The sequence below is a fragment of the Anneissia japonica genome, unplaced genomic scaffold (assembly GCF_011630105.1).
Source record: "Anneissia japonica isolate Jap-2015-1 unplaced genomic scaffold, ASM1163010v1 scaffold24_len2511860_cov200, whole genome shotgun sequence".
In the NCBI taxonomy this organism is placed as follows: domain Eukaryota; kingdom Metazoa; phylum Echinodermata; class Crinoidea; order Comatulida; family Comatulidae; genus Anneissia; species Anneissia japonica.
This window is the reverse complement of record NW_022730786.1, coordinates 1,589,326-1,601,784: the sequence shown is the minus strand read 5'-3', so window position 1 is coordinate 1,601,784 and position 12,459 is coordinate 1,589,326. Positions and strand designations below refer to the sequence as shown.

Here is a 12,459-nt window from a genome sequence, read left to right as displayed (position 1 = left end):
AAACTGGTTGGAGTTGGCACTATGTGTGTAAAGCGATCCTTCCAGTTGACGATGATGATGATGGTGGTGATGATGATGATGACAATGATGATGATATTGATGTGTCGAATGATGATAATATGATGCGATGAATGGTATGGATATTAACATTGATGATTGTAATAATGATGTGATGGATGATGTTGATAATTGTTCATTAATTATGATTGACAATGTGAAGGGTACGGTACTGTAGATGAGATGGTGATGGTAATAATACTGTACTGTATATTAAACTGAATAACATATCAAACAATCCAATACAGTAATTATTTAAATATCATAACCTATTTAATGTACAATTTTTGGTACACAATACAAAAACATGAAATTATTCCTCATTACTATTTATATAATTTACCTATAGAAAGTAACAATTTAGTAGAATCATAAGTTAGGCCTATTGTATTATTATTATTATTATTATTATTATTATTTAAAAAAACCCCAATATATATATATATATATTATTTGATAACCACATATATAATGTTGACAACATTCGATACCGGTACAATATAGATACTTGATATCTTATTTACACGAGACTGACATACCGATATGTTACACTATAATATTTGCATAACCGTAAGTGGCGTGCAGAGGAAGAATTCAATGTATGTGATATCACCGCAAGTGATACTCTCTTTCTCTCGGACCAGCGCGGCGTGCGTGCGTGGAAGTGTGATTCCGATTCAATCAAGATAAGATCTCACATCCAGGCGTGCTTTACGTGGAAGTGTGAGTAAACTTCCAATAAGGTGGTCTATCGCAGGCGTGCGTTCCGGCTCCGGGCAAACTTAAGATAAAGCATCGCAGGAATGCGTCGTGTAGCGCGACAAACGGGCCAACTCCCAATAGGATAGAATCTTGTCGGCATGCCGGTCGTTAAAACTTTACAGGTGGACAACCCACCCGCCCCACCCCTCCCCTTTCCAATATATTGGTCCATCGCAGCCGTGCGGCGGTCGTTAAAACTTTACAGGTGGACAACCCACCCGCCCCACCCCTCCCCTTTCCAATATATTGGTCCATCGCAGCCGTGCGGGGACACTCCCGATAAAGCATTGCAGGCATCCTGCCTCGCGGTAGTGCGACAATCGTGCCAACCCAATAGGATAGAATCTTGCCGGCATGCGGTCGTTAAAACTGCACAGGTGGACACCCCCCTCTAGATGCCGTAATGTGCCAAGTACGGGCACACGCCTAATACCATCTTTTTGCAGGCGTCTGTTGCCACGTTGTTGTGGAGAAACTCTTTATGCACCTAACTTTTCGTCAAAGACTGTACACACGTTTAAGAGTCAAATATTTTCCTTTAAGGTTTATCACCATTTCGGGAGCATAACATTAAAAAATATGGACAGTTAAATTAAAATGGACAGGTTTGATCCAAAATCGGGAAACCCGGTACACATTTGGTGCTGTTTCCCCAGGCATCACAAATGTAGCGGAGGGCAGCCTCCTTTTAATTAATTTGTATTTGATTTAAAATCAAATCACAATGAAAATAAATTTTAACATTTGGCAGGCATAATAATCCTAATACTTGGTACAACCACATAGTTAGCAATCGTAAATACTCTACATTGTAAATTTAAAGGTATCAAATAAGTTATACTAATGAGGCACACATTCAAACTGATTTGATGTTTAAAATAAAAATACTTTCTTATTTTACCATTAAATTTAAAGGTATACCGTACAATATGCAAATAACATAGGAATCCGATAATATCTGTAAATTAATGATTTAAAAAAAAAAAGCTATATGCACATCGGATCCGAACCGAGATTCGGACCGTGTTTCCGATGCAGTGGACGCCAGCATCCCTATTCTTACATACTGATCAGATTTTCTGATCGGGTTAGTAGGCTTTCTGACTCGGATTCGGTGTGAATGCCCCTTTATCGTTCTATATTGCAATTGAAAGTTAATACTAAAAATACAAGAAGCAGATATATCTTCGTTGACCTGTCTTACCTGTCTGAACAATCGCTTAGGTTAAAGGGCCACTCTACCCGCGGTAAAGATTAGTTCTTATATCGTCCGACAGCAGTTAACTTGTAGGCCTATGTCATCTCATCGAACAGTAGGCCCGTTCCTAATAGCTCAGAATCTTCTTATTTTTAGTCGTGAGAAAATAATACTCGGATGTGGCAAGCTTTCAACCCAGGACACAAAAATTGGCGGGCGAGCACTTTTACACACACAGGTCCATAATGTACGGGAAATTTAGCAGAGCAAAAAAATACTGATTTAATTGAGGGATTGATTGTTTGGTTGATTGATTGTTTGGTTGATTGATTGTTTGGTTGATTGCAGTAGTTGATTGATAATGGAAATAAATCATTACTTTCCCTTTATGGTACGGTACCGATTTTATAAAACAATTCATTTTGCTTGTCTGTTCGTTGTAACGGTTAAAAGCAATAAATTACACATAAAAGTTTAAACAAGGTAAAAGATATAAACGCAAACAGGCTAGACGTTTTATTATTCTGCTATCTAGCTAGTATAAGAAACATTACTTTTTTACCCGTACAATCTTTTAAATGATTTACTCTTATTTGGATTTCATCATACACAAGTGGTCATATAAGTGGTTAACTACAACAGCAAATTATCCGTTAACTTTAACAACTAGCTATTCATCCGTTTAGTTTAACAACGGGTTTAGGTACCTATTCATTCGTAGTTTGACAACGTATCGACCGAACCGTAGTTTGACAACGCATCCTCCGATCCGTAGTTTGACAACGCATCGTCCGATGCATATACGTAATATTTAACATTATATAAATATTTCATTATTTGAAATATATAAAAACAAAAAGTATTGTGTTCCCGCCGCCCTCTTTGGTTTACAATTTCTTTTAATGTTACCTCGGATTTAGGTGTACACTGCACACACGTGCACTATACACGCGTACATTTTGCGTTACACATTTTTGAAAAGTAGGCCTATGTAGTGATTTTTCCCACGTCCATGAAAGATTATGATGTCAAATGTAAGACTGAGTCCGTGCTCTCCAGTAATTAAATTCACCACCTAATGTCCGTTGATGGCGAAATTTAGAATTTGAATATAAACATTTAGGTTCTAGACCAGTCAGAGATTTCCCGACAGTACGGTAGGTCCGAGATTCCCGAGAGGGGTCCACGACCACCTCAAACTTCATGGATAGAGCAATTTTAAGAATAGGCACATGATGCCTGGAAATGGCACTCCCAGACTGTAAAAATGCAGACGAAATGGTTGGCTTTTTACCCTACGGGGGTACGGGTCCAGGGGTTTTTGGCGTGGAGGTCATATGCCCTCGACCCCAGGTTGACCTTACCACTGCTCTAGACGAGGTTTCTAGTTACAATGACACTATACATTATTGGGAAGTCCAAACGAGGTAGGGTGTGTCACAATCTTGTAAATTTAAAGTTTATTTCTTTTGATATCTGGCATATAATTTTATATAATAGGGAATAGTGATAAAAGCACTAATATTTATATATTTTATCCAGTCTTTGGATATTGGTACTTCAGCTAATGCCCAAGTATCTGGTTATTGAAGTTAAATCTAAAAATATGTTATATAAAGCCGGGCACAGAGCCTCAGTCGTAATCGTTTAATCCCCTCAGTTTGCATCAACAATCAGTAGACGTTCGTACGCGGTGTATGACCGGCATAACTCTCCCCCTGCAATATTTTCTTGAAAATCTTGGAGTTTGTCCTGTAAATGCTGTACTACTTAATCAGAGATCACTATTTCCTGGTGTATCGGATCCCTTGAGCAGTGTCTAAAACCGTATCTGGAACCGCAGATCGTCGTCATTTATAGATAGCCATAATCGTTTGGACATAGGGTGACCTTTTGTCGAAGATGTCCGTATTTCTTCAATAACAAGGCTTAGCTTCAAGGAGGTATCACGAGAGGTTGTCAGCTGCTGTAGCCCATGCTTATGTCCACCCTCTTACCAGACATGGCTTCGGTATACTGGTGCATTGTCAGATACGTTGTATTTATTGGAATTTCCTTTAATATCACATACGTAACTTCTATCTATACCTACCCTTCGCATTTCCACTGTATTATCCCAACGCAACATACGCTATCACGTCTTTCTCAACATTCACAACGAAGGGAATAATAGTAGGTCTGTGCGGTGGTTTTGCTGCCACGAACTTCAAGTTCTGCAGAAAAACCGCGGTGAGGTTTTTTCCGTAGCATGGAGGAATACTTAGTCCTTCAGGATTTGTAGAATAGGCCTAGCTTCCAGGCCCATGCATTTTGCCTTCTAGTTGATCTGTTTACTCTGTCGTTTCAGCTTGCTTTCCCTCTTCATCTTGTGGTACTTTACCTGAGAATGAGAATAAATCATAATGTCATTTAGAAGAATGCAACAAATACTATAAAGTGATTTGGATTGTTAAATGATAGATGAACCTACCTGTTAATTCATAATAACCAGTGGTGGATCCAGGAATTCCAAATAGGGGCAGGGGCAAGGAGGGACTTTCACCTCAGCCCCACCATGGTCGGGGCTGAGGTAAGAAAACTTAGGATTATGGCACCTGATTGCCGAAATTTGGACTTCCAGACTTAAAATTTTAATATTTTTATTTTTTCTCCATTCTTTTTAATAAGTTTGAAATTTATTAGGGGGAGGCCCCCCCCCCACCCTTGAATCCGCCACTGATAACCGTAAAATAAAAGGTATATTTGAATGTTAGAGGGAAAGTTGGGGTGGAGTTCTTGTCCTTGAAAGAATGTTCACAGCATGACAGGGGATGTGGGGAAAGGCAACAGAGTGAAGGGAATTTATTGCCTTGGTATGGCACGCCAGGGCGGACATAAACACATCGAGGTCACATACCTACTCACCGAGTTTACATAACACTACCCATCGACATTATGTATAACTACCATCTTGTGCAGAAATTTCTCCATTTACAGAAACAAAAACTTGACAGGTAGTAAACTCGATGGGTAGTTATGTGAAAACTCGATGGGTAGTTATGTGTTAACTCGGAGGGTAGTTATGTGTTAACTCGGAGGGTAGTTATGTGTAAACTCGATGGGTAGTTATGTCAACTCGACTGGTAGTTATATGTCACTCGTTACGGGTAGTTATGTGTTACTCGGTAGAGTAGGTATGTGACCTCGATGTATTTATGTCCGCCCTGGCGTTCCATACCTTGGTGATTCATCATCAGCATTACCATTATCATTATTAAGAGTATAGCAGAAGGTAGCATAGTAGGGAGAAGTAATACTGTAGTGCAACAGTAAGCGTATAGTAATTGTAGAAACAGCAGCAGTAGAGCAGGAGTAGCGGTAGATGAGTTGAGTAATAGGCAGTTTTCGCCGCACGAAGTTAACCTCAGGGTTGCCAGATAGCCGACAGGCTTCACGGCCAAACACACGCCATCTCACGGCCAAATTCGGCCAAACTTTTTTTTTCGATATTGGCCAAAATTCGGCCAGATTTTAATCCGATTAGAAGACAATAGTGGATACATAATATTCATTTAAAATACAAACATTACACGAAAATCAACTGTCATTTGTTTGAAATTGGAGAAATTAAAATGATATACACAGAAAAATGTTAATCTTTCACTGATTCTAATAATCACCATAATTAAATACCGAGCTAGCTACATCATAATATTAAATATGTTCTATAATTAGTTGCTAGCATGTAGGCCTATTTAAAGTCACGTTATTAAGGTCGATCTAAATTTGATTTAAATGTATTAAATAACATACAATCTAGTCGATCTATAGCAATAATTTTAAGGGCCTGTTATAGAATCTTCAATGACAAATCTCTCTTTAATTAGAATGAAAGTTACATTAGTAAGAACACAAGCCGATGTTAAAACAAACCTATGAAAACTTTAATAGGGCCTAAATACTTTTTATCTAAAACTTCCTAAATTCGCCTCGGAATGATATTGTTGCAGTATACGGTACTTAAAACAATAAATCAATGTCACTATCAGAACTACCTTCTTCATGATTCTCATATACAACCTAATTCCAGAGTAACTTCGAAGAAGTCTCAGCAACACTTGCTTGAAATTGGATTTGACATTGGACACATGTGATCACATCGAGCATTTTATGGCACTTCACATAAAGAAACACTGCAGCGACTATACAATTTATTATATTTTTTTTCAATTCTCAACCAAAACAGATATAAACCTCCACTAGGTTGGAACATAATTATATAAAGAACACTATATAATTATGGTACAAACTTGCAATAAACTGTCTTTGTAAAACTTTAAACGAGGATAAACTTCATAAAAAAAAATATATATTTCATCCGAACATTTTAAATTATTAAATGTAACTGCTAATCTTTTAAATAAACTACTTTACGTCAACTTGGCCAAAAGTGTGAGAGAATACATTAAGCGTTTAGAGCGAGTACGACTACGAACATTCAATGTAAGTAAAGGTACACGATGAGAATCAAAGCTTTTGTACAAACAGGGCCGTAGCCACGAGAATTGAAGTACTGTAGTCAGGTTGCGAACTTAGCGCGAGCACTGATGATTGGGGCTAGGGGGGCGCCAAGGGCCCCAGGTAGGGGTTCAGGGTTCCGGAGCCATTAAACCATTAAACTGTAATATTATTAAACCATTAAACTGTAATATTATTAACATTAAACCATGAAACTGTAATATTATTAAAAGACCAATCAACACATGACAAAACATTTACATATCAAAATTATTATGTTTAACCTTCCCTCGTCGGAGCTTGCATAAAACGTGATTTGGATATAACATGTCTATAATGATATTGATAAACAATCGAAATTCTCTGTACAATATTATGTTAAACATTTACATTAGACTGTAATATTATTATTAAAGAAGTCCAATCAATAAACAACATAAAACATATACATATCAAATTTATTGGTTAAAGTTGTCGGTGCATGCATAAAACGTAATTTCCTAAAATTTGGATATCTGAGATTGACAGACAAAATTCTCTATAGGCCTACTCTATATACTAATTTAACGAGTGAACTTCCTTGATTTCAAGAAATAGGCGTATAGATGTATATTGAGATATGCAAAGTTTAGAAGTTTAAGGAGATGACTTCCTCATGTTGTGTTCATATTGGACTGTAATATCATAAAAAAAACCATTCAAAAAAACACATAACAAATATCAAAATTATGATGTTAAACTTTCTACTTCGGTGCATGAATATAACGTAATTTTGGGATATATGACATTTACATAACATTTGAGAATGTACTGAATATAAAATCTTAAATATTTTACATTTTAATCAGCAATCTATCAGAAATACGGGGATTTGTTATACTGTAAAGCCTTCTGAACCCCTGCAAGACTAAAACTGGGATCCAACAGGCAGTGAATATTCCATTTTGATTTAGTGTAGATGTTTTTTACATATTTTTTATTTTATTTGAATTCTTTTTATTTTGTATGATTCATATGTTACATTTTCTATAGAAAGGTAAATTAATGCCTGAACTGATATTTTACGAGTTTCATATTACTTTCGATACAAAACAAATATCAAAAATCATTGAGCATTGAACATTTGACGACGACGATAATGTCTCCAAATTCCCAACCGTAACTTAGGATAGGGACCTCGCTTGACACTTCACATCAAAGGGCCTGTTAATTAATCTTGCACGGCTTCCTCCTCATCATCATCTTCTTCATCATCATAATTATTAATTGTCCATAGCAAAGTAGGGAAAAACTATGAATTCAGAGTGTATTCAGTAATAGACGTCTCATAATGCACGAAGTGTATTTCAAAGCATCTAGAAAACAAAAACTTTTCGAAGAAGCCGAAGACTCCCCCCACCCCATATCTAAAATTTGTCTTCCAGCGACAAAACAAGCTAGCTCTCTTCTCATGACCCCTCCTACCATGGGAAACAATCTGTGCGATACGGTAGCAGTGGTAAACTCTGGATCTGCGCTTGGCATGTATTTAAGAGAAGTGCTTAAAAATGGTATATTTACAGTAGGCCTATATTTATTTATATAAAATAATGTTGCATACTGTAACTATCAGTAATAAATATACAGATAAAGGCACGTTTTTTGTCTTGGCTTGGTAATTTAGAGAAGAAGTGAATATATGTCCTAGGCAAGTGTATGGAACCTTTAGTCTGATTTTCTGCAAAAGCTCACTATGTGTAGTAATTGACCTACTTGATTTGGATAAAATGTATGCCCACTAAATAGACACTAAATTTCATCATAGAAAAAATGCATCCTAGTTTCTTAATCAGTCATTATAAATTTTACACTAAAGAGAAGAAAGTAATGTAAACATCATTAACGGTTTCTGAGTTATGTCAAAGAGAGAGTAGGTTGAGTCTAAACATATAGGTGTAATTTTGCCCTTTTTACTATTCAAAACCTAATTAACTTGTGGTCTGTCAAAATATGTTCAGATTGAAAACTGACCAACCGTACCGGTGGCTACGTCCCCGACAAAATAACATATCCAAATCAAGTCTATGTTTTATTAGACCTGTATTGAAAAAAATGTAAACGTTTCACAAAATTCGGCCAAATAATAGTTTGGCCGTGACTTTTCAAACGTTACGGCTAGGCGAATTTTTATACGGCCGGATTTGAGGACTCTGGCCGTCAAAAAGGCCAAATGGCAACCCTGGTTAACCTTAACTTTAACGTTAGTACCCAACATGCAGCGCGATATCTCCGCCCTTTTGTAAACGAATCGAAATACGCATGCGCAAACCCATAACTAACGTCGAGCACGTAAAATCCAGAAATTAACGTACTCCGCAACGCAAGATGAATATATTATGACGTCATCCGTTAACGATAAGGTTAACGTCGTGCGGCGAAAACTGCCTAATAATGTCTTTAATACGTATTTACTAACTGATAAATATAAAGAAAGCATAGAACATGTGATACGCCTACTGTGTTATTAATTATTTAATATTTTATTTTGTTAATACTATTATGTTTATGCAGTCAAGCGAAAATGTGGTTTAAGTTTTATATATCGTAGAATTCGTTCAGTGAAAACCTAAATTTATCCAAACGAAACATAAAACTGAGCTTCAAATTACATCAAAATATCACTTCTAAATGTTTTATGAAAATAAAACACCACGCGCCATATCCATTTACCGGCCCCTCCGAAACTTGAACAGTATTTTATCCATACACTTCTCGCCGCCGCCATAACGAATCGATGCTTTCATTATGTTTCTGATATATTTATGGCCTACAGTTTTACATATATGAATTTGTATTTTCCATTTTGATTTTTCACGGATCTTCCCGCTTGCCTCGACTGTGTTATGATATCGCTTGTTATATCAGTTGGCTATAATCGTCTTGCGATGGTTAATTATCCCCTGTACAACAATTAAATGTTTAGTTTATAGAAGTGGTTATCTCTTGAGACTTTAACTGTTGATAATTATCTGTGCTTTTACTTTATATATTATTTAAAACACCTGTAGTCGTAGTTTTATTAGATATGATTATTGGTGTTAAACACGCCATGAATCACGAGCGTCCAAGACTTATGCAGTTGGTGCTTTTGGTGGTAAATTTGGCAGTCCACCGAAATACAATCATCTACAGTATCTCCCGTCCCTCACCCCGAAGAGTGCACTGCATTCTTTACCGCGTACATGGGAACAAGCTTTAACGTTTCTTCCCGCAGATGGTGGGCTATTAAAACTTGCATTTCATCCCTGTAATATTGTCCACAGCACTAATTATTATCTTATTTTCATAGCCTGTCTTTTACGCATCGCAAATTGAAGGGAGGATGGCTGACGTAATTTTATATAACTACCCGTAATGGAGTAGAAATTCTCATCAATTGATATATGATGACAGTTATGACAATGGAAGCTACTTACGATATTGAAATAGGCAGTCATAATGATCGTAATTAATGATTAACTTCAATTCTTTTATGGATGATACATTTAACTAAAGCCGGGCCTACACGGAGGCCAGTAAAATTTTTGTTAAGCTGAGGATAGATATAAAATATCAAATTACATTTTTGGCTCAGTATAATTACATGGTCAGCATATGTTCGATCTGAGTTTTGTAGAACATTGAAACCCTTAGGTCTATTTAAACTCAACAATGTGTCATTAGACTCTGATAGAGGCCTGGTCTGTTTTTTTTATAGGCCTACATTCTGGTTAAACTGATCCTGTGTCTTAAGTGTCTGGGAAGTTGCAAAAAACCTTTAGCCTTGTGCATATCAAATGTTGCTTGACTGAAACATGTGACATGACTAAATATCTTCATGGTGACATCATGGAGAAAATAAAATATTTTATTTTCTCCATGGTGACATCACATCATGACCATATATAGGTACATCATGGCCAATGTGCATAGTTTTTTGTCATAAATATTATCATAAATAAAGTTTATATTCTTGACAGGGCTTTAAACACAACTGTATTGGGCAAAGTTTGATCAGCCACTGTTTTTTCGACTGGATGTTGTATAAAAGACAATACATGATATATTATTCAACCACTCTGTCCGATAGAACATGATTGTTAAAATCATCTGATCAAGCGAGTCGCGTGTCTTTCTATTTCTGTTAATAGTTCAGATTGAATTTACGCGAGTCTGATACGCAATGACCGTATTCGACTGGTCGTTCTTCGTTAAACGTAAAATCCTACTTAACGAAGACGACCATTCGAATAGAAAACTGGTAAATATTCGACAAAACAAAATGGCTGCATAATTACCGCGATACACGCTGCGTAATCAAGGCTGCTTCGGATTGTGGCAGTATAGGTTTTTCGTAAAAAAAATGTTTTCATCCAGTTTTTGAATTCTGTAAGCCTATTCTATTCTATTCATATCTATTTATATAGCGCCTTTCTTTGCAGATACGAAGCGCTTCTGTCCCTGGTCATTGGATCCACATGCATAAGTTCTGCTGTATTCAGCGCAGGAGCAACAACCCCACCAGGTACACTTTTTTTTTATAAGAACCAGTAAAATTTTTCCCAGGCTCAGTGTTCTTATTTTTTGGCCGATTTCAGGCTCAAAATGTTCATATTTTGTTCTTAGTTTACACACCTTTTAAACAAAAAATTATTTAATTGTACAGCAGTATGCACTGTACTGGAATGTAGGTGAAAGTGACCCCACAAAAAATGGCCCCCAAGTTAGATAGGTACACCTACCGTACTGTATTATAGAGGATATTACAGTCACACCTACTGCACATAATGTACAGATATAATATTTTGGTTTTTAAAAATATAAACCTCATTTGAAATTTTACCTCAGCCTCAATTTGTTCTTATTTTGTTCTTAATTTTTAAGCAATTTCAGCCTCAGTGTTCTTATAAAAAAAAATGTACCCATTTATACTCCTGGGTGGAGAGAAGCAATGCAGATAAAGTGCCTTGCTCAAGGACACAAGCGAAATGCACAGCGAAGGATTGAAACCCCGACCTTAAGGTTGGGAAACCAAACCTTTCACGCTGCGCCAAACCGCTTCTACAATTATCTTTTGACTTCATTTTTATTTTCTGAAATTTAATCTAAATTATATTAACGCAAATTTTGTTGCTAAACTGACCAATCGGCCATATTTTTTTGGTCACGTGCATAATTTAACGCTGAGTAACGCATTCTGGTTACGTTAATTTTCGTTGTCAACGAAGTCTATTTTACGAACAAGTCGAATGATAATAATACGGTACTCAACGAAAATTCGTACTCAACGAAATGAACCAGTCGAATAAGCCCAAAGTGATATTGCCCGGATTCAACAGTACATTGATCTGGTAGTGCGTGGTTGTTAAAGACATCTGATCAAAAAAGAATATAGGACCTATGTCTGTTAAAAGTCTGATTGCTGCGTCGGTCTGTGTCTGCTTAGAGCAAGTAAAAGTTTGACCAAATATCATTTGAGTCTAATAAACAAGATAATGCAGTGTATCTCGCTTTACATTCTTGAATGGTACCGTATGATTACCATGGAACTAAACTACAGCAACTAGTAAAGACTTGGCACTTGCAGGCTCTGTCCACTTTGTCAACTGTTATGTGACAAATATGTGATATGCCCATATTTGGGTGTAATATGACATCATCATGCCCATATATGGGCACATTACTCAAATTTGTCACATAAAATTTGATAGCATGGACAAAGCTTTAGAATATATATTTTCCTATCACGAAATTTCTATGCTTGGTTTACACTGCGCGATGACGCAAATGCAAGCAAACGCTACGTGCGTAGATGCATTGCTAGCGTTTTCGTGATGATAGCGACAGAGATATTCTATTAATGATAACGATGTTAAATACCATGATGACGATGATACATTGATAATCACAATAGTCTAAACTGAAGC

The 12,459-nt window shown here is 36.6% G+C and overlaps 1 protein-coding gene across 2 annotated transcripts in view; it reads right to left on the bottom strand.

Moving 5' to 3' along the window:
* Positions 1-2,510: 2,510 nt before the first annotated feature.
* Positions 2,511-12,459, bottom strand: part of LOC117115077 (metabotropic glutamate receptor 2-like) — a 75,397-nt gene continuing 65,448 nt past the window's right edge. For both annotated transcript variants that reach the window (XM_033258740.1, XM_033258741.1), the window contains exon 5: positions 2,511-4,397. In XM_033258740.1, the coding sequence (XP_033114631.1) occupies positions 4,348-4,397 (50 nt within the window). In that variant the 3' untranslated portion in view covers positions 2,511-4,347. The remainder of the gene's footprint in view (positions 4,398-12,459) is intronic.